Source organism: Myxocyprinus asiaticus, chromosome 30 (genome assembly GCF_019703515.2).
Source record: "Myxocyprinus asiaticus isolate MX2 ecotype Aquarium Trade chromosome 30, UBuf_Myxa_2, whole genome shotgun sequence".
Lineage (NCBI taxonomy): Eukaryota > Metazoa > Chordata > Actinopteri > Cypriniformes > Catostomidae > Myxocyprinus > Myxocyprinus asiaticus.
Genome location: NC_059373.1, coordinates 15,945,875 through 15,968,688, shown reverse-complemented (window position 1 = coordinate 15,968,688; position 22,814 = coordinate 15,945,875). Strand labels below are relative to the sequence as shown.

The 22,814-nt window shown below is 36.9% G+C and overlaps 1 protein-coding gene across 1 annotated transcript; it reads left to right on the top strand.

Annotated features, from left to right (window-relative positions):
- Positions 1-10,119: 10,119 nt before the first annotated feature.
- On the top strand, positions 10,120-21,874 carry rbm24a (RNA binding motif protein 24a). Its single transcript, XM_051664494.1, has 4 exons — positions 10,120-10,609; positions 11,537-11,660; positions 12,070-12,124; positions 19,159-21,874. The coding sequence occupies exons 1-4, from the start codon at positions 10,442-10,444 to the stop codon at positions 19,502-19,504; spliced, it is 693 nt and encodes a 230-aa protein (XP_051520454.1). The 5' UTR covers positions 10,120-10,441; the 3' UTR covers positions 19,505-21,874.
- The last annotated feature ends 940 nt before the right edge of the window (positions 21,875-22,814 follow it).

Here is a 22,814-nt window from a genome sequence, read left to right as displayed (position 1 = left end):
ATTTTTTAATTTGATAATTACAAAAAACATTCCCTACTAATTTTGAAATGACAAAACAAAATCTCTTTCTTTTTTCTTCTGATGATTTGTGTATCATTTCGGAAAATGTATTTCATATTTAAAGGGATGTTTCACCATAAAATGAAAAGAGCTGAGATATTCTTCTAAAAGTCTTTGCTCGTGTTCTGCAGAAGAAAAATAGTCATACACAACTGGGATGGCATGAGGGTGAGTAAATGATAAAATAATTTTTATTTTCGGGTGAACTATCCCTTTAAGGAAAAGTACATTTTTGATTGGATATTACAGTAAGACACCATTTTTCGTTAACTGTTTCCAGTGCAACACATTGCAATTTATCTATTTATTTTTGGATAAATGCTATTTGTTCTAATGAAATGCAGTAGTTATTATATGCATTGCAAAAAATAAATAAATAAAATAACAAATATAATTAAAACAATAAATAAATAAAAAATACATTTATGTAGCAGAGCTCACAACAAAGAGCTTCTAAAAGTTTGACAATAATTCACTCAGTCTGACCAACAAAACTAGTAATGTGTGAGCCAGACTACTGATTATGTCACTTGGTGGGCAAAAAATGTCTTGGCATCACTGCCTTTGTAGTTGAGCAATTATGTCTAGGAGGTGACACAATGTGTCACACATGGCCCCATTGTTTTCCGACAGATGGTGTAATTAAAATACAGTCCATGGAGTGAATCATCATTTGAAAAAAAAAAAAAAAAAAAAAAAAAAAACAGATAGTCATTGTTTAATGTTGGATTGAAGGAACTCCAAAATTACCTGATTTGCCCCTGAATTATAAAAAGATGACTGAAGATTCTGAGTCAAGTGCACAGGAGAAGGCTCTCTACAAATGTGATTGGGAATATTTCTAAAGACCTGGTTCATGACCATGTGAAGGCTTTGGCACAGATCGGCAAAGATTTGTGTAGTACTGGGGAAATAAGGTGTACTAGGTGCTAAAATGAGCAAGTAATGATAAGTCGGACATGTAATATTACCAATAAAAGGAAATGTAAATGCTCAGTCTATGAGCTCCAAATGCTGCTGAGGGGCCACTGACTTGCTTACAGAACAGAGAGTAATGTATGCAGCCATGAAGCTTACAGTATATGGCTACACATGTGATTCAGTGTGATTCATACTGTTTAATTTTTAAACTTGTTCATTTTGTAGAAATGTTGTACAACACCAAACAAATATAGGCTATGCTATTCCCAGAGCCTGAAGAAATGGGATTGGTCATGAAATCAGAGGTTACCTGTACACATATATTCTTTCAAAGGTAGAAAAAAAGGACATACCACAGGAACCTGCTTTCACACTCACTTTGTTTAGCTAAATTCTTCAGATGCACTTTGAAGATGCTTTAGCATTTGCTTACATGTTTACCTAAATTTGAAAATGAAAGCTACTAATATACAGACATTTTGAATAGTTGAATTTTAGAATGAATTAGAATTAGAGTGAATTTTAAAATTGTAAACTTGTTTTTTATTTTTTATTTTATTTTTATTTTTCTAGTTAGTGAATTTTAAATTCTTGAGACTAGTGACTAATTTACTTAATTGCAGCAATGATCAATCGCCATTGTACTTTTTTTTTGTTTTTTTTTTTTTGTTTGTTTGTTTTTTTAACCAATTTAGAGCCAAGGCAGAATAACAGGTTATCGTGACCTCTGATAACAGGGTCAGATTTATTGTAGCAACGGAGCTTAGCAACGCAAAGAGTCCATGACGACGGTAGTCGCTCGGTCGTGGTTCATGTGTTGGAATGCGACAGTGTTTAAGAATTTTCACAGATCAAATGAAACATCGTGCTGTCCTGAACAATAAACATGGGATGTGGGAGCTCCAAAATCACGGTGGTTGAACCCGTGAAACCGTGCGACGGAAATGAGGTACAGTCTTATTTTTTTTTTTCGATTTCAAATGATTGCAAATATGAATCAAGGAACTGCATATTAAATTAAGTTATACAGTATGATGTTGAAAGATATGAAATACTCGTTCCCACGACTATTGTTTAATAGATAATGTGGATGAATAATTAAACACAACGAAAAGAGTTACACCTTCATGTTACACTGTAAGTGTTTTGTTATATGGGTCAATGAGTTGACGCTCATTTTTATTCATTTATTTATTTATTTATTTTTAAATATTTTTATTCATAACTACATTGAAAATTAACTTCACACGAAACAATTACTTGAATACATCTCTACTATTATGAACATGCTTTCAATTTCTGAGTTCCATGTCATTTATATATATATATATATATATATATATATATATATATATATATATATATATATATATATAAAATTATTATTTTTCCCCCTGTGGTTAAAAGGGAAAAATGTCTAATTGGTGCAACTGTCCGGAGACAGAAAAATAAAAATAAAACAAAATAAAAGTCTCATTAAATAATTGTGATTCTTGAAAAAAGAAATTGTTGGCATAGGTAGTGTGGAATTATATTTAATTATTATTTATTTAAACAAATAAGCAACTAAACAATTTTGTTTTAAAATTGTATTAATATTTGAAAAACGTATGTCCACTAAATCAAATTCAGGTTGTGTTACCAACATACAGGCCATTCTGCTGTCATGTGACAAAAAAACAAACAAACAAACAAAAAAGACCCCCTTTGACCCTCACTGACATTTTTTTACATTTATTTATTTATTTGTATCAGATATTGAGACATTTTTGTGAAAAGGCACATTTTGTTTGGGTCAAAAAGAACTGAATATGAAAATGTATTTTTGTAGATTTTTATTTTTTTATTATTATTTTAAGTTGTGTGCACTCACATGTATTTAAGGTGCAAGGAATGCATTTTAATACCTTTTACTTGATGGTTACACCACTTCAAATTTTTAAAGTCATTGTATTAGATGCTATAAATGTTTATCAAAAAAGTATTAAACCAAAATGTACACAAAGATTACATTTCTAAGAACTTAATTAAATTCTCATTTTGATTAATTCAGATAACCTTATTTGTCAATGACCAATATGCAGCCCTTTCCATTACTGGGAGACTGATATGGGACTTACTCTTTTTTGCTGTTATTTTGTAGGCCGAAACTCTGGGGTTTGTTGCTCAGGGGCAATCCCGCGGTGACTCCGCCGTGTCCAAAATGACCACAGACAGCGGTGTCAGTCTAAATGCAGGGGAGCTGACAGTTCTGCCAGGAACTGTATGTAGACTGCTTCCACCACTGCAAGGTTTTGCTTTTAATAGTTGTTGCTGTAATTTCACTCTAAATTCTAATCATATACTGCATGGCAAACATTTGAGGTTTTGCTAAGACATTGTACATCTGATCAATAACATAAATTATCTCTTTCGTTTTGTACATAAATCAACAAAACTTAAAAAGAATGAAAGAATAAAGTAAATCAAACTAAATCTAATATTTATTTCAACACATATGGTGTCTGATATCTAGCCCGGAGTCCTGGACTGGCCCAGCAGAGCCAAGACAGACCTGAGTCCAGTGAAATTCTGGAGCAGCTGTTTATCCAGGGAATCATTCCAGCTCAACAAAGACAGGGAGGCAGTGGGGAATCCTACAACATCATGGTGAGAAATATTATGTGTCAAAAGTCTTAAGTATTGTTGTGATGATTTCGCAAATTTCACCTGTTCTCTCATTGAGATCAAGAAGAATTGCATAAATAGAATCATTACATGGGTATAGAAGGCAGTGTACTCACAAAAGTATTTCATTATGTCTACTTTTTTCTATTTCTATTTTTAAGATTTACGCATTTGACAAATTTGTCCCTGCGGTCCCCGCAAGGAAAAACGCTTAATAAACACACTAAATAATGCCTGTGTAAGGGTTACGTTTAGGAGGATGGGCAGGGGATAGAAAATATTATTAGCTCACTATTAAAACAATAGAAGTCAATGGAAAGTCCCCACCATGATAGAAAAACAAACATGTGTGTGTGCACAAAGAGCAGACCACCCGCTCTGCTAGAGTCACTCAAGACTCGCCAAGAACAAGAGGTCACCCGAAAGGAATACATTGAGATGAAAATGAAACAAGTGGAGGAGAAAGGTGAAGCAGATCACTAATGGCATTCACCACTTATCTTTATGCATTAAAAATCACTTACTATAAATAACTAATATTCAATATCTGTTGATCTCAGATTTTTTCTGATACAATTTGAGTAGGATGAATCATAGGATGAAAATGTCTTTGTTTTAGGAGAGAGATGAGGCCCTGAAACACAGATTGAGGACCAAATCAGCTCGGCCTTGTGTTGCTGCCCCAGTGAGTGCAGAGGAGGAACTCAACCCAGAGGAACTGCTCTATTCTGAGCAGCTTCCTGTCTCAACCAGAACCAAAGAGCTGCAGACACGAATCAGTGGAGAGTCTGAGAACCAAAGACTTACTGACTCCCCAGAACTGGAAAATGACTCCACATTTCAACAGACTGAAGACACGGATGAGAGCTTTTAGGCTTTTAGACTAAGACAGGTTAGGGATATTCCCAAGTGTACATTCTTAGAGTTGCACATGCACTTTACATGTCATTGTTAATCATGATTATTTTAACACAGGGTATTAGTCAAATCAAATTCTGACTTCAATTTTCACATTATTGTTTGGAAAAAAGAAATGGAAAATATGTGACTAATTAGTGTCAACAGTTACTATCTGGAGTTACTATCAAGGCAGCAGAATAATGAGTTAAGAATTGTATATAAAATCTTTATGAGTGGCCAATGCTTTTGCTAACGAAAGGCAGAAGTTCACAACTATTTCTTTCATACTGTTACTGACCTTTGTCTTGTGGGGGAAGCATTATGCTTGCATTATTCTTGCGGAAACATTAATCAAGATCTGTCTTACATTAAATATTGGAAGCCTATATACAGTATATGAGTATATAAGCTGTTGTGTACACTTTTTTTTTATGTGTAAATGTTTTTATATGCAGTCAGTTATTAGAACAGTCTGTTAGATATTTTGTCCAAAAATCAGGATAGTATATTCTTAAAGGGATAGTTCACCCAAAACAATGAAACATTCATGGTTTACTTTCCAAACCCGAATGACTGTGAAACAAAAAAGGAGATGTTACACAGAATGTTAGCCTCAGTCACCATTCACTTTCATTGCTTCTTATATATATATATATATATATATATATATATATATATATATATATATATATATATATATATAAATTATAAGAATTATTATTATTTATTTATTTAATTTTTTTTTTTTGGTCAGGTCAGTGAAATTGAATGGTGACTGAGGCCACATCCACACCTACACGTTTTCGATTGAAAACGCATAAAAGGAATATTCCGGGTTCAACACAAGTCAACAGCAATCACAAATATTTATTTTGACTCGTCCCTCCTTTTCTTTAAAAAAAAAAAAAGCACAAATCAAGGTTATAGTGAGGCACTTGAATGGGGAAGTGAATGGGGCCAGTCTATAAACATTAAAATACTCACTGTTTCAAAAGTATAGCCACAAGATGAAAATAATATGCATGTTAACATGATTTTAGTGTGGTAAAATCGCTTACTAACCTAATCTGTGTAAAGTTTTATCCAATTTTCCAACTTCGTTGACATGATGATGTAACGCCGCAAACCCTGTAATCCCGCAAAAACGACAAATTTAAAAACTTTACAGCTCAAATAATACACAAGTTTTAACAGAAGCATTAATGTAAGTGCTTTTATAAAATGATAAGCTTCACATTTCTGCCTTTAAACCCTCAAATCATTGGCCCCATTCACTTCCATCATAAGTGCCTCACTGTAACCTAGATTGATCCTCTTTTTAAGAAAAGCCGGGGAAATTCGAAATGATTTTTTGTGGTAATCAACATTATGCAACAAATGCTGTCGATTGATCTTAACTTGTATTGAACCTGGAATATTTAATTTCTCTGTTTACGCCTCTCATCCACACTTGAAAGGCGTTTTCCGTCACGCTTTGGCAAAGAATGAGTTTTCAAACGAAAACATAGTGTGGACATTGCCTGTATAAATGACCACAGAACTGAGCGAACCATTTGTTGTAATTATCTGTCACTGAAGGGAAAGTGCTATCCACAAGGTGGCGCAAGTTGGCTTGTTTTAGAGAATAAAGTGAGAAGGTTGACAAGGAAATTGCCTTCTTTCTAAGGGTACGTTTATACGACAACGATGTACTAAACTCGCTCGCTAGCGATCGCTGGTCGTAGTACTGATGCAGTAAATCTACACTTTGCTGGAGAAGTGTCAGTAAACTCAAAATCTTGAGCAGCACAAACACAGTCCTGTAGTCCGCCATTGTAGTTTTGAATGTCTCGCGTGTTGATTTGAAGTACTCGCGTGCATGCCTATAGACTGAACTCTCAAGATTATTCAATAAACTGCTCATTTTTACCATCACTTCGTCTCCTGCCTCCTTCTGTATTCCCCCTGCTGACTCTTGGGCTGGTAGGAGAGTAAGTTAACGTAACAAGCTGTTGATGTTGACTGGTTTTGGATATCAGACAGAACTCTGAAATATGGATATCTTCTGACGGAGAGAGAGGTCTTGTGTACACTGAATCTAACATGCATTTTCACTGCTTCATGTTTTCATATTCTAAGCATATCATTGAATACTGAACATGGCATCACATCTCTGTCTATAGGCTATGTACATAAGTGGTGGGTGAATGAATTGCAGGGTAAAGGTACATCAAATAAAATTAAGTAAATAAATAACATTTAAAATGCAAATACAATTTTCCCATCTAAATCCATACATTAATTTCAAGATGTTCAAATTGCAGGTTCTGCCTAGTGTACAATGTTCACACTCCATACAAAACACTCCAAATGAATAAATTGTTGATTATTGTTATTTGCACAGACACCAGTATTCATATAGATAATTATACATCTCAAACTGATGCCTATCAATCCATCATTCTTTATATAACACGTAATACGCGTGCGCATGACGTCACTGTTTTCACAAATTTGCGTTTTTGTATGTTTACACGGAGACGATAACGGCATCGTTTTCAAAAGTTTGCGTTTTCAGGCCCCAAAACACCGTTGTCGTGTAAACGAACAGCCAAAACGCATAAAATTTTCCGTCGTGTAAACGGCCCCTAAATCTGAGAGGAGTCTTTGTAATTATGGTGGTCTAACTAGGCCTCTTGCAATTTGATAATTATATAGAACTAGTCTAGGGTATCATTAAAGATGTGTTTTCATCTGTTAAGTGCTTTGTGTGTGAGAGTGTCTGTGTTTGTATTTAAGTGTGTGCTGTTACAGCTGCCGTTGATTTGTCTGACTGCACTGACATTCCGACAGGTCCCACCTGTTATATTTGAAAATGCCCCCTCTCTCAAAGCTGTCATGCTGTACCATTCAAATTAGCTCTCGGTAGACAGCCTTTTTATGAAACTTTAAAAAAATATATATTAAAATAAGTGTCAGAGATCCAGGTACAAAAATACAGGAACCACACAACTAGTTTTCTCTTGACCATCTAATAAAAACCAATTAAACCTATATTTAGGGTTATTAAACCTAACTTTTTTATGATGTGTGTATGTATGTTACAGAGCCATTCTCCTCTGAAAGCTGTAAATGTGTGTTTGCGTGAGAGACTGTGTTTGAAAGGTGGATTGTGTTGAGGGTTCTCCAAAATCTCTCTACAGTTTCTTTCTTTTTGTTTGACCAACAAAACCAGTAAATAGGCTTATGATAAACTGCTCAGGCAGTGCACCAATTATTATCTTGTATTTCAGCCTGAAAAGGAGAAGAACTTTGGGCTTTCACATTTTTTTTTTTTAATTGATTGCCAATTTAATGATACATTAGGTGTCTTTGGTGGACCATAGAGGAAAATGATCAAGTCAGTGTCTTGTAGGTAAATGTAGACAAGCTCCTGTAAGAAGATAGGCCTTCTTTTGTAATCCTAATGAAACACAAAGCCATCTCCCTCACGTTGCCTCCACTCATTGCTAATGGGCGTGTGGCCCTGCATGAATAAATTAGTGGACTCATGGATGCACTTTATCAAGTTGCTGCCTGACATTTTTTATATAAAGTTTCAATTATCCATCTATGGGCTTCAGGATCTCAACATGGCTTGGTGGGTCACACTACATAGACTAGTTCTCAGGTTGCAAGCTTCCACAGAAACTCCATCAACCGAGTGCTTTGGAAGTTGCCTGGTCTAAATGAAAAGCCCGTTTAATAATTTACTGTGTCATGTATCACGTTCCTCCAAGTTGTATGGAGACCAAGAAAATCATCTGGGGTTTTTTTTGTCCAAGAGGAGATTGGGATGGTCTGATGTCAGCAGTTGTTGATGCTTGTTGCAAAGATGTCAAGGAAATGTTAGAACGTTAATCTATCCTTTTAATACACTATTAACAAGCTTGAATTTGATGTTTGGATAAATAGTTCCCGGGTTCTTTAAAGAGATTCATGGCCAGGATAATCAAATATTATCAGAAAGATCTATAGTCCTCATCTCTACCCTCTAAAGCAAGAAATGAGTAGTTGACATGGCATTTTGAGCAGTGACAGTAGTGTCCTGTACCTGTAGTGAAAATACTCTACTTCATCTAAAACTATTATAAAAATATTTTTCTAATTCTTGTCACACATAAAGTTATTGTCTTGTTATTAGTTGAGAGTCTATAAGGAATCTTTGTAGCCTAAGCTACTTTAAAAAATAAATATTTGTCACATCTATCAGGACTATTTAAGAGAACTGCAATTTTATAGATGATTGTGGAAAACTCATTTGGTTGAACAGCAGTGCTGGGTGTAATCTGATTACGAAGTAATTAGTAACTGTAATCTAATTACTTTTAGTCAACAAAGTATTGTCAAAATGCATTAAATTTTTTAATTCTTGTATTGAGATTACAGTCACTGACTTTCAATTAAGGTAATTACTTTCAGTGCATTAATTGCTAAAATAATATAATATAATTATAATACATTTCAAATCTGAATTAATATGTTCAAATGTCCGTGTGTTTGTGTTTGTATCTGTGACAGCTGAAGGGTGTATGACAATGAATAAGAAATAGAAACGTCAAATTTGTTGAGTGGAAAAAAAGTGAAGCGTTTTATAAAGTAACTCAAAAGTAAAGTAATTAATAATGTGATTACTTTTCAGATGAAGTAATCAGATAACAGTGTTATAGAAGTAATTAGTAGTTTGTAGTGGATTACTTTTTTGTGTAACTCACCCAACACCGGTTGTCTGCTTTTAAAGATTCATTTGTCACACGCAGGACTATTTAAGTGAATGGAAAAAGTGATAAAAAATGGGGGAATACTGAAAAGGTGGCCAGTTACAGAAATTCTAATTTATAATCTTGAAGTTGGAAAACTATTTTATTTGTCAAGCACCCACATGCTCACAAAAAAATAATACAGATGTTGACAAGACAAAATGTGCGCTTTTACGCACGCACACGCTCATGCAGAGATGCAGTGAGAGACTTTGGAAACATGTCCAGACACTCGCTCTGTTTTAGTTTCAATGAAACAGCATTTAAAAGCGTCCATCCTCAAGCACATCTGTGTTTCTTCCTCTATTTTTAACACACGCGCACCAGCGCCCTCACCTGGAGAACTCTTTCACCTCATCACAACCTGCCAAGCTATCCTAACGGACGAGATCTGTCTAATAATATATGATGGGTTGGCCTCTGTGGTTATCTAAGCATAACGATGTCTGTTGTTTAGTTTGTGCTCAAAATGACGCCACATTACTATTCTAAGACATTAAACTGTGGCGTTTGGGATTTGTTTTTAACTTTCTATGTTTGCCTCTCTGTATTACACACATACACGCGCACGCACAAATTAACTTAAACACACACACATTTGCATGCATTTACAGGGACAACAACTGTATGAAATGTCTCTACAGTTCTTCAACAAAGGGACACAGATGCCCGTTGTGCGCGCGCTGTCCAGCTGTTGTTCCGCGCGTGCAGTGGGCGTGTAATAATGCGTGGCTCGTACCTCCCTCAAAAGTCACCTGGGTGTGGTTACCCGTGCTTTAAGGAATGGGTCACGCACTTTTTTAGAAGTCACGTCAGTTAGGAAGAGGAGCTCGATCCACCTGATGATCCTAGGCTCAGTCCGCTCCACATGACTTACCAAGGGACGGCAAATTAATCTACCTCTTACATTAAACACATCTAGAGCGCGTTTTATATTGCTCGGAAATCGACCTTTTTGGAACTCGTGAATATTTTACAGAACAATAAAGTAACGAAATAGTTCATTATCAAGCCTAAAATATTGCACTACGTTTGATTGTTTTTTTGTTTGTTTGTTTGTTTTTTCGCCGTATTAATATTAGCTTATATTTTTGCACTTGAGCATTTTTGTGAGGATGCATACCACCCAAAAGGACACCACGTATACCAAGATATTTGTCGGTGGTCTTCCGTACCATACAACGGATTCCAGTCTAAGGAAATACTTTGAAGTGTTTGGGGAAATTGAGGAGGCTGTGGTGATTACCGACAGGCAGACTGGAAAGTCCAGGGGTTATGGATTTGTAAGTATTCCCCCTTTCCTAATTCCTCTAGGAGATATATGAAGTTAGAAGCTGTCAAGTGTTTGAGGCAGGCGTTTGGACATGCACCAGGGCTGTGTGACAACATGACACAACAATTTTAAATGGCAACACACCAGATCTTCCCGATAGCGAAATGGTTCATATAAGCTTGAGTTAATGCGGGCAAACGCAATGTTTGTAATTCACGCGCTTTTCTGCGTTCGTGCGCTTAATAAGCCAGAAATAAGCGCAAAAATAAAAGAACGCAGGTGTCTCGAGACGCGCTTTGCGCCTTAAAAACACGGCGCTCTTGCGCTAGACGCTGAAAAAACATCAAGAAACGGCGCAACGGCCAACGACGTATATTTGGCGCATAAAAAACAGTTGAAAAACAGCGCGGACGGTCTCTAACAGGCGCATGGTGGCTCAGCTGTCTTGTTTGACTAGAAGCACCCTGATAAGAGTTCCACAGCGACAGAGTAAACAAGCCAATTTGAAAAGTTTTAACAGTCAACACAGCAGACGTAGGGGACTCCAACGGGTTTCACAATACACTAATGATGTCTGGTGTAGCCTGTTTTACAGAGACATTAAGGAATAAGGCGTAGAAGAGCTTGAAATAAGCTATGTTTTTAACTATTTTCGTCAGACAATTTATACACAACACATTGAGTTTAATTTGGGTCAGGGGTCATGAGGATTAGATAATGATCTAAATTCTACAGTGGCTTTAGGTTGCAAGCACAGTGCTAAAAAGAGCAAACCTTGCTTTTGTGTTTACAGTATGTCAACAGATATTTCATGAACATCCTTCCTTTCAACTTTAAAGAAGAGCTAGCCTTATAGTTTCAGATGATTTGTTCCTTTGGCAAACGCTGATGACTAATGCAGAGCACCTCTTTATTTGTCCTGTCCATTCCAAACTAGGTGACCATGGCAGACCGCTCTGCCGCAGACAGAGCTTGTAAGGACCCCAACCCCATCATTGATGGCAGGAAGGCCAATGTTAACCTGGCTTATCTGGGAGCCAAGCCACGGGTGATGCAGCCAGGTAAGGCAACTGTGTATTGCTATGCAGAGCGAGGACATAAAAAGATCCTAATCATGAGTGGAAGCCATTGGATACCAACGCTCTGGCTCTTTACAATCTGTAAATATTGACAGCGACTCCCAATAAAACCCACAGGGTTAAAAGTGAGTGGCAAAACTGATATATTTTCAAACGGTTTGTTCCAACAACAGTACCTGATCTATGTAATTATGCGATAAACCGCAAACTATTGAACTTAATGTATTCTACACCATGGGATAATGAAGTGCCAATGTGTCACAAAATATTCAGTAGCTCCATAAAGAAAGATTAGGGCTTTTTAACATCAATCACTTACAGCCATCATATTTATTTGGGTGGTATTAAGAAAGCTGTTAACGTGCTTATATTCTCATGCTTTTGTTTGCAGGTTTTACCTTTGGTGTCCCTCAGATTCACCCAGCTTTCATCCAAAGACCATATGGGTGAGTGACAGCAACACCTAGAACTGCCAAAAATAGATAGATAGATTGATTGAATGTTTTACTCATCACAACAGTTTTAGGTCCTGATTATGAAATCCCCTTTTTACTGATACTTTGTTGTGTCATGCTTGTTCATTCCACTCAAATTCAGTAATTTATACTCCAATAAGATGGAACAAGACATGACATTCAATGCTTATTCACAATTTCTGACCTAGTTAAATACATTGATGTAATTCGATGGATGTGTGTGTGTGTGAGCATTTGTGAGTGTAAGATTAACTTTTACACTGGACACTCAATGCTGTCTATCTTTCTCTGGTCCGACAGGCTCGATTTGGGTTAAGATAACTGGTGGTTTGAGGAATAGCTGTGAGAGCTTTGTGCAGATCAGTAGCTACAGTACCTGTAGACTCAAACACACACAAACAAGCTCGAAATGGTGATTACAGATGCATGTACGTTGGTTTTATTTTGGTTTGGACTTTCACTTTTAATAGTACATAGAGCTGTGTGTGCGTTATGAAGTGGTTTTGATAGCTTAACTGTGTGCTTTTTAATTTATTTTATTTTATTTAATGGGGGAAAAAAAAAAGGCTGGTTGTGGGGTGCTGAATTTCAGTGTTGTGGAGGAGTGATGACTTTGCCAAGGAGCAAAGTGTGATTTTACTCTGCTTTTATTTATTTTCTTCACGTTTTTAATTGCTGGAGCTTGTGTTTTGATCTTTATTATTATTATTATTATTTTTCACCTTTTGTTGTTTTCTGGTGTCTTGTTATTGGAGTGAGTGCCATTTGTTTTGTGTGCCGTTCCCCTCTTCACGCCAACCCAACAGCCCAACTACAAACTTGCACGTTGCGGTTTTATTTTGCTCACTGTTTGAGAGTTCTGTCACACTCACCACCGAGACTATGACACATACTCACCCTTTTTTACCATTCTCTCCCATCTCCATTGTGTCTCTTCGCTTCATTCTTTTTCAGCTCTCTCTCTCTCACTCTCTCTCTCTCTCCGCTGTTATTTCTCTCTCTATTCTAGCCCTATAAGGCTTCCTGCAGAGGATCCTGAGTCCCTAGATTCCTGCAGTTTCTCTCTGTCACGATGTCCTCATAAATTGCCTGTTATCCATTTTTTTTTTTTTTTTTTATGGATTCTAAAAACCATTCAGAAAATGTAACCTTTTCATGTTGGTCCACGTCTAGATCTTGACCGAAAATGATTGCGTTTACATGCACACCAATTCGCTTGAACTACCAAAAATCAGCTTCTGACAACGCTAGAAAATGGATTCACATGAGATTTTAAAAATTATCAACAAATTATTCTTTGCTTTTGACTTCAAAACATCCACAGTCATGCTCGCAACACTTGCGCACATTGGATAAGCCGGTAAGAACGTCGGGAAAGATGTTTACATGCAGAGCGAAATTGGGGTAATGGGCAAAAATCGATGTATGCTGATCAGTTTATACCCTGATATAGGACAAACATTTAAGGTGTTAAGCTTAAGCATTATCGGAGCAAGATAGTTTATGTAAACATACTCATTTGATGTTGTTTTCTTACGATCTATACTTATGTTTTAAGTATCTGATAACCGATTTTATTGCGATTATAAAAACATAAGATGGATTAGGAATATTTTATTGAATATTAATTATTACTATTTATTTTAATAATATTAATGACTATTATGATTATTTATGCTATTTATATATATATATATATATATATATATATATATATATATATATATATGCATGCATAGTAGTTCTGCGATCTGTGTGGTTGAAAATAAATTTTTAGTCCTCTTTTGGGCTGTGTCTAAGATTAACATACAACGTATTTTTCAGTTAAGAATGAAAGTCTGTTACGTAAAAGTCGAGTTATGATGCAAGTAAAACGTGAAATAAGTACGTTAAGGCCTAGGTATACTTTGTTTTTGCATGTTCCGGATTGACATGTGCCTGGTTGACCGCGTTGCCTTTGTTAGTATACTCTTCTGACCACGAGCGAATACAAATGCATTTGACGCATGCCCAATACAACTTCTTTGTGATGCTTTTTAGTAGAGACAATGGCCGGCGCATGCCGCGAGTCAAGAAAATCTGTCTGGTGCGCGGTCAGGATTATGATGAAATTTAGGTCACACATACTGTGCGCGGAGCAATCGGCAACGCGTTAGCGCAAAGTATACTTTGGCCTTTACCTGTGAACACCATTTTTCCTTTTGTTACCTCTGAATGCATGTAATGGCCTTGTTTTTTCAAATGGTGCCATTTATTGGTAGATGTGAAATTAAATAACTGGTACATGAAAAGAGTATACTGGTCAAAACTATATCCATTTCATTCCAAAGGAAAAAGACATACTGTATAAACAACAAATTACATAGGCAACTGGCAATCTACTGTAAAATCAGCAGGCATAACACATTTTTTGTTGTCATTATTTAATCTGTGGAAGATTCCATATCGTGTGTGTAAGCATGTGGGTGAGTGTGTGTCTTTTTGTGTAAGTGTGTGTGTGTGTGTGTGTGTGTGTGTTTGTGACATACATGCATGCATGTGTTTTGAGCTCTCTGCTGTGACAAACAAATATCTGGATGCCACAGCCCCCTGAGCGAGCCTTCGTCACATGGCCCCATGCAGTGTTAAGGAAAACAAGCTTCACCATTGTTTTATACAAAGGCTGTACTGCTGACATTGCAATCGCATAAAGCCTTCTCTCGCTCTTTAACGTTCTCTCTTTTACTGTCTCTCGCTACGGTCACTGTCACACATTTTCCCTCTCTCAGTTTGGGGGGCTGGGCTGCTCCTGACATTTAACTTTGAGATAAACTCAAGGCCCAACATGTGCCCCATTGACACTAAGATGGCACCTCTTAGGAGGTGGCAGGAAGCCATGTGTCAGATGAATTGGGCCATCAAACTTGGAGCAGTTAATGAGTGTTATTCAGAGGCCAAACAGGGCTGAATTATGGATTGGGCCAGTGCCCCAGGTCTCAGACAGCCAGGGGCCTCCAAAGACTCGAGACTGCCATAGACATTTTGGGCCCTTGGCGCATGCAGTGAGAGCTGACCTCTTAGGCATCTCACTTCTATTTTTAGTGTTTTAGTGTAAGCCTTCTGAAACACACTTTTCCTAATTTGTTTAGCCAAATCACCCTTGTTGCTTAACATAGGATAAGGGGTCTGACACTAGGAGTGGGGGTGGGGGGGATGTGTGCCACACGATGTCAGTAGTCAAATTTGGACTGTATAATATGTGGATCAGGTGTGAAATTTGCAAGTCATGCCTGTTTTACAACTCCCTTTGTTGACACGAGTTTCACATGAGCTTAGCATAGACTTTCTGAACTCATCATGCATTATCCTCGTATACATTTGAAGTCTGTAAAGAGAACCTATTCAGATGATGATAAGGTGCCCTGCATCTTTCACTAAAAGATAGATAGTAAGCCTTAAGAAAATATAAGCAATCAATAGATCAATACTATGATGTTATATAACAAAAATTTAGACAATGCAAGAAAACCGCATTTACATGAGATTTATGTGCACCATCATTGTGTTATTCTCTGCTTTTTACATCAAAACATGAACATATAGGTGCACAGCATTTGCACACATTGGATAAGCCTGTAGAATAGCGGTAATTGTGTTTACAAACAACGCATAATTGGGGTAATGGGCAAAAATCTAAGCTTGCCAATTGGTGTATGCTTAAGCGGTTCATGACCTTTAATCCAAACGGAAAACTGTTTAAGGCTTTTACATGACCTTATTCTTTGTTACTTAAGCATAATCAGTGTAAGATCTTGCATGGAAACGTGCTCGCTGTCTATAGAAAAGCTTCTCAGCTTCTGATTGCAAAGCTTAGATCTCCGCGGATGACAACAGGTGTTCTACGTCTGTTTCTGTGGAACACAAGTCTGAAGTTGACCTTTATTTTGATGTGAATAATGTTGATGTGTTTTTGAGTCGGCTGCACTTTATTTAACACAAAAGTGGTTGCACAAGATTTCTGACACTGCTTTTAGACAGCTTGTTTTATAGTGTGCATCCCACTTGAGTTGAATAACAACAGACCAGCCTAATATTGAGCTAGATAGAAAGAAACACTTCATAAAATATTTAAAAGCTAGAATGTTCATTGCGTTCGTTTGCTACTGAACTCCCTGTAAAAGCTTTAATAGTTTTAAAGAAGTCTCTTAATTCATAGTGAGGTGCACTCTGTGCCAGTGTCAGAAATTAACCTTTTTACTAAGGGGCAATGTTTGTTCCCTGGTATTGATTTTTCAAGGGCATTTTTACCTTTATGTGGGCATATTTTTAATAAACATTTATAAAAAAAATAAATAAATACTGTGTTATGCAGTTATGACATACTACAATTGCATCAATTTAAATTAATTCTTAATCTGAACAAATCTGGCTGCTGTACAATCAAAACCCACTTCATATTAGCATAACATTGAACAGCCCTCGCCTCTGAAACAGTGATTATAGATATCTGACAGCTACAGGTCACTATAGTGTGACACTGAACTCATTACCAGAATGTAGGTCTATTCTAGACTAGGTTTAGAATATGTCTAGAATAGAATGTAAATAAAATGTTTTGTAATATATTACAAAAAACGAAATTCACAATGGGGGCATTTTTGCCACCATGTTTTTAATATCTGGGGCATTTTGTCACTTTCAGTGGCATTTTTGCCCCAAGTGTAAATGTACAGCATGTGGTGCTTTTTTTGTTGTGGTGCCTGTGCAGATTGAATGTGATCTTTTCCATGCTTAAACCCTACACTCTGTTGTTGTAATTTTGTATGTTTCTTACTGTGGTAGTCTACTTAACACAATCCCTGCTGTAACCTAGGCTGACAAGGCATCTATGGAACATCTCATAGGAACAACTTTGACCTGAATGAAAAAAACACGAAGGTTTTTTATCATCCCTTTTATTTATGGCATTATAAATAAAGTGCTTGTTTGAGTTGATGTTGGTAGTACGTATTGTTGCCTTGTTTTCTGCTGCTTCTTTTTTTCATTGATTTGGGGCAGAGGTTTGGGATTTTGTTTGGGAGTGGTTAGGGTTTGAGGTTTGACTGATACAGTGGTGTGCTACAAATAGGGTTGCCATGATAGAACTTTTCTCTCTCTTTTTCCTCCTATTTCACACCAACTCAGAAATATTTAAATGTTGGACTCAATTAACTCAAATTCCACACATAACTATCTTAACCATAAGCCTCATGATGGGCTTATAATTCTGCCAGTACACATTCATTTTTTGAATACCAGCTGAGAAGTAGATGTTTTATAAAAGTTCCTCAAAAGGATAGTTTTCTTTTTTTAATTTATGTCTTCATTTAGCCATATATTGTTCCAGACATGTTTGACTTTCTTTGGTGGAACACAAACAGAGGTGTTTAACAGATTGTCCAAAACCTGGTCACCATTCACTTTCATTGTATGAAAAAGAATGACAATTACAGCGAACGGTGACCAGGGTCAGAGCAGATTGGATATGATGCTAAAGATCTCTTGTGTTCTATGGAAGAAAGTCATAAAGGTTTGAAATGACATGAGGGTGAGCAAATAAAGACTTTTCGTTTTTGGGTGGACTATACTTTTAAGAAAATGTCATCATAAGCACTTAATGTTAATGATTCAATTCTCAGGGGAATTTTTCATGAGAATCTCACACCTAGTTCTCACAGATAATTACTCCTGATGTTGTATAGTCTTATTGCAGTATATTTAGCAACTGTGAGGTCATTCAATACATCATATCATCCCTTAATCCAATTTTAAAAGTTCTCACAAGTATGTTCAGTGCAGACAGTGAATGTGTAAACCCTCTGAAAGTGCAGTGGGGTACGTAATGAAAGGCAGAATGGGCACATTGTTCATGATTGCTTATTTAATCAAAACTCCCCTCTGTGTGCACTTTCCAGCCTCAGGCTCATTGTCTAAGTGCGGAGGGGGAAACAGCCAGCAGCGTCCCTTTTTGAAAACTGTCCAGCTGTCAAAGTGGCCTTGACATATTCACAATGCTCCCCTCATCTCCTCTCTGCCTCTCCTGGGTCCTCCCCCCTTGTTCACAGGATGAGCATCAGGGTGCTGTATGCTTGTGACAGTGCATGGCTTCAGCCTCTGTAGATGCTGATGCTTCAGTTTTCTATTGAAAGCTGGCATAATTTTTCCAATAATAAAATAGGCTTCTTCGTTCTATTTCAGCTTAAAGCTGAAGTGTGTAAATTCTTTGCCACTAGTGCCACCAAACAGAATTGCAAAAATAAACATTGTTTTCAAACTGCTTGATTTGTGGCAGTGTACCCAAAAGTGATGATTTTGTTCTCTTGAACACATGGGCTTTATTTGCAAATTATTTTAAAATATATATATATATATATATATATATATATATATATATATATATATATATATATATATATATATATATAATATAATATAATATGATATTCAGATTTTTTGCTGATATTAATTTCTTTACTTGGATGGAATGGAAATATGACTATCGTTGTTGTATTGGCGGTCAGGACGCTCAAACAAACAGAGGAAAATCAACCTATAAATGGCTTACTTATAGTTGTCTCTACATATTAAGCTGCACGTCAGCTACAATGTAGAGAAAACTAAGTAAACCATTCATAGGTTGATTGTGTTTGTCTAACCAATGGCCGGTGGGGGAATGTTAGGTAAACCACTTTAAAAACGGAATGTTTTTGCATTTCTGTTTGGTGTCGCTAGTGGTGCATACATTTAAACACTTCACCTTTTAGATGAACATTAAGAGAGAATACACAGTTTCAGGTCACTCCCTCGGCTCTCATGGTTTTCCTGAGAGATGTCTATTCTGGCAACCTTATCTCTCTAATAATCACTAGCAGGCATTTCCGTTGTGTTACTGAACTGTGGAAATTGGGTGCTTGGCCGCGTTGTGGTTCTTCATAGTTACATTTGTTGTCAATACTAACACATTGTCATGTGTTTATGTCCCACAGGATCCCCACTCACTACGTGTACCCACAAGCCTTCATGCAGCCCAGCGTGGTCATCCCCCACATCCAGCCAACTGCGGCCTCCGCCACCGCATCCTCGCCTTACATCGACTACACGGGCGCAGCATACGCTCAGTACGCCAGCGCAGCAACTGCTGCGGCCGCCGCAGCCTACGAGCAGTATCCGTACGCGGCCTCTCCTGCCGCAGCTGGCTACGTAGCTACCACCGGCTATGGCTACGCCATGCAGCAGCCTCTGGCCACCGCTGCACCAGGATCTGCAGCCGCAGCCGCTGCAGCCTTCGGTCAGTACCAGCCCCAGCAGCTGCAAGCTGAACGGATGCAATAGCAACCAATGAGGCGAACGGGAGATGTGCGGGGGGGTTGACACCCAGCGACTGCTACTAGATGATGAAGATGTAGAGAATGATGAAGAAAATAGGTGCTGGTTGTGGGTTGATTGCAAGAGGAAGACGGGGAGAATACGGGAGGGGAATAGTAATTGGTAGAGATTATTAGTGAGATGGGAACTCCATTGCTTTCCAACTTGCTGTGATTAAAACCAGAACAAAGAAAAAAAAACAAAAAGTTTGCATAAAAAGATGGAATCTAGCTTTATATTATGATCATTATCAATATCAATATTATTGTTATCTTTATTACTATAATTAATATTAGAGTAGAATATTTATTGGGAAAGGAGGAGTGCAGTGACTAATCACTGTGGTATAGGCGCGTTGTAGACGAAACCTTTAGTCCCGATGCTGTCATTAATGTAGGCGTCCGTTTTTTCGAAGGACACTTGGAAATGTCCCACAGTGTTTTGATTCAAAGGCCCCTTTACCTTTATATTTATTCTCATTTTTTTGAAGGGCTCTTTTTGTTCTGTCTTCTCAAGTGCATTTTTTTTTTTTTTTTTTTTTTTTTTTTTATCATCAGGGAAATGGAGCATTTTTCAGCGAATTAGAAAAGACAAACTCTACCAATCAGGGATAAGTAGACCTAACTGTGGCAAAATGGAGAGCGATCCAGTGTTAGCATGTTTTATGTGTTCTGAACTACCTTTTTATCTATCTGATGCTGAATGTCCTCCTTTCTCCTGTCTGACTCCTGTCTTGACCTCTTGACCTATGCAAAGCAAACATGGGGACAAAACAAAGTGCAGGAAAAGGAGCGATTTTCTCTTGCTCCCCCAAAAAGGGCATCGAACAATTTGAAGGCACAAAAGACGATAAGACTGCAATGTATTGTATTATATGCTTATAAACACACATGGAATAACACATACACAGTTACACACAGATTTAAGTGTAAACGTGTCTGTCTTGGGTTGAGGAAAGCTGCATAAACACATACAAAGAAAAAAAAATGACTACGTTGGGAAAATGACTTGGGGGGGAAAATGCTCAGTGTTAGAAACTAGTACTAGAATCAGAGAGCAACAGCTGTGTTGAAAGAAACGTGCACTGATACACACACAAACACACACACGGAGTGCTCTGGAAAGATCACTGGTGCTCGTCTGTTGAGCTTTCACGGTTTAATCCCTGGACCCATTTTGGAGCAGGTCCTGCTATGGCTCTGTCAACAGTCCCTATCCTCTTCCTAGAGATGTTTTGGGCACTTGAGCAAAGACCACCTGTACATCTTCCCAGTATCTCCCAATGTCCTCTTCTATGGATCTCTCTCATGAGTGACTCCTCGCTGGATCAACACGAGGAACCGTGATAAGAGAGGGGGGTTAACTGAAGCTTTTCACCTTATACAAATGGACCGCTATCAGTCAACACCAATGATAAACGATCTCTGATCTTTATATGTTCAGTAAGAACTATGTCTGAGCACCAGCACACATTTACAAGGTCTACGTATTTCAATGAGCAACTCTTTACAAAACAGCACTAAAGCGAAAAGGATCCCAGTCTGTGCATACAAGGGTTCTTTGTGTGCCTTACATTTGTAATGCTATTTAAAGAGAAAAAAGACGTGCTATTTAAGATATTTATTTTGAGTTGACTTATGTTGCGCTCTAAGATCGCAGACTTAGAAGCGGTACTGTATGGATATAATGTATTCATCTCATGGCATATTATTATTATAAGTTATTGAGGAGGCTTAGTTGTAGTATTATTAACATACTCAACCAAAAATGTTGGTGTAGGACTTATTTAAGATACAATTCTGTATGTGTACTGTACAATTCTTTTTTTTCCTCCATACCTTTTGGAATTTTAGAACATGACATTAAATATTGGCTAGTTAAATGCCTATTGACATTTATTTTATTGCAGGCCGGTTACTCCAGGCATGTTATCTCCATTTGTCATATCTAAAACTGTTTAAAAGACTTTATAAAAAAAAAAAGAAAAAGAAAACCTGGCAAAACAATAAGGGACATGCTGCTTCATACACTAGAATGTATTGTCAATGTCAAGGATGGATGCTGTGCTTATATTGCTTTATGCATCAGATGGGCTATTTTACACTGTTGAGAATTTTTATACTTGAACTCTTTCTTACAAGGGAAATCTTAAAAAAAAAAAAAAAAAAAAATACAACAGAAAAAACCAAGGAAATTTTGCATTTTCACTGGATTTGGGCATATAAAGTGTTATTGACAATTTAAATACAAACGTTCTGTAGGTATTTAAGACTTATTTCAGATTTTCAACACTATTTATTCGTAATGGAAATAAAAGGTTCTATATTTAAACCTCAACTACTTTGTTCATTGCACAGACTGTTGTCACCAACTATAAAAAAAAATTCCATTTGGAGACAGCTGTAATTGAAACATATAGTGCATTGGATTCCTGTATGGTGTGATCATGGATTAAAATGATTATATTGTGTAATTTAAACACTATTTCAAAATCACACTTTCTAGGTCACTACATCACAAGTCACTGAGTCAGCCCTATTCAAAACTATTATTATAAGGTGCATTTCCAAACAATTTAAACCTTCATGTTTTGTTTCCTGAAGTTTTTATTTAGACAGGAAGTAGATGGTAGCTGTACTACTGTAGTCACAAGGCAGTGACAAAGAACAAGCCGTCATGTGTTGCTTGGTGGATGAAGGTGTTGTGAAAAAGAAGCAGAAATGCTTGGCAGGCCACAAAATAAACACACAGAGTGCCACCTCTCCTCGCCATACACAGAGATGCTTATTTATGGCCTTGTTTATGCTGGTTTGTAAGGTGACAAATTTAACTCACCCCAAATTCTGTACCAGCACTGCTTGATAATGGAGCTGTTAAAGATATGCTATCAGCTACCCTCATTCTTTGGAAATTCTTTCTTAGCCATTTAAAAAAAAAAAAAAAAAAAGCTAAGTTTTACGTTTTAAGTTTAAAAGTAATGTTTAACCCTCATGTTCAGACCCCATAGCCATTTTAATAGCTTGAAGAATGTATTCTACCATTAAAGCATCAGATTGATACTTAATGTTCTTAATCTTATGAGAACAATATTTCAACTTGATTGAACAGACTTCTTATCTTTCAAACTTTACAAACTTGATTCAAAAAGACAGAGAGCCCCATATATATATATATATATAATATGAATAAATGCAATGAGCTTTCACATGCTAAGAGTCTGTGGCGTATGCAATGTTGAGATACGCTCCTGCCAATTGTTTATTTTGATTTATTTTAT

Bases quoted from the DNA above. Each gene is read 5' to 3' on its own strand.
- rbm24a (XM_051664494.1), top strand. From the start codon at position 10,442: ATGCATACCACCCAAAAGGACACCACGTATACCAAGATATTTGTCGGT. The intron at 10,610-11,536 runs GTAAGTATTCCC...ATTCCAAACTAG, and splicing joins AGTCCAGGGGTTATGGATTT to GTGACCATGGCAGACCGCTC. The intron at 11,661-12,069 runs GTAAGGCAACTG...TTTTGTTTGCAG, and splicing joins GCCACGGGTGATGCAGCCAG to GTTTTACCTTTGGTGTCCCT.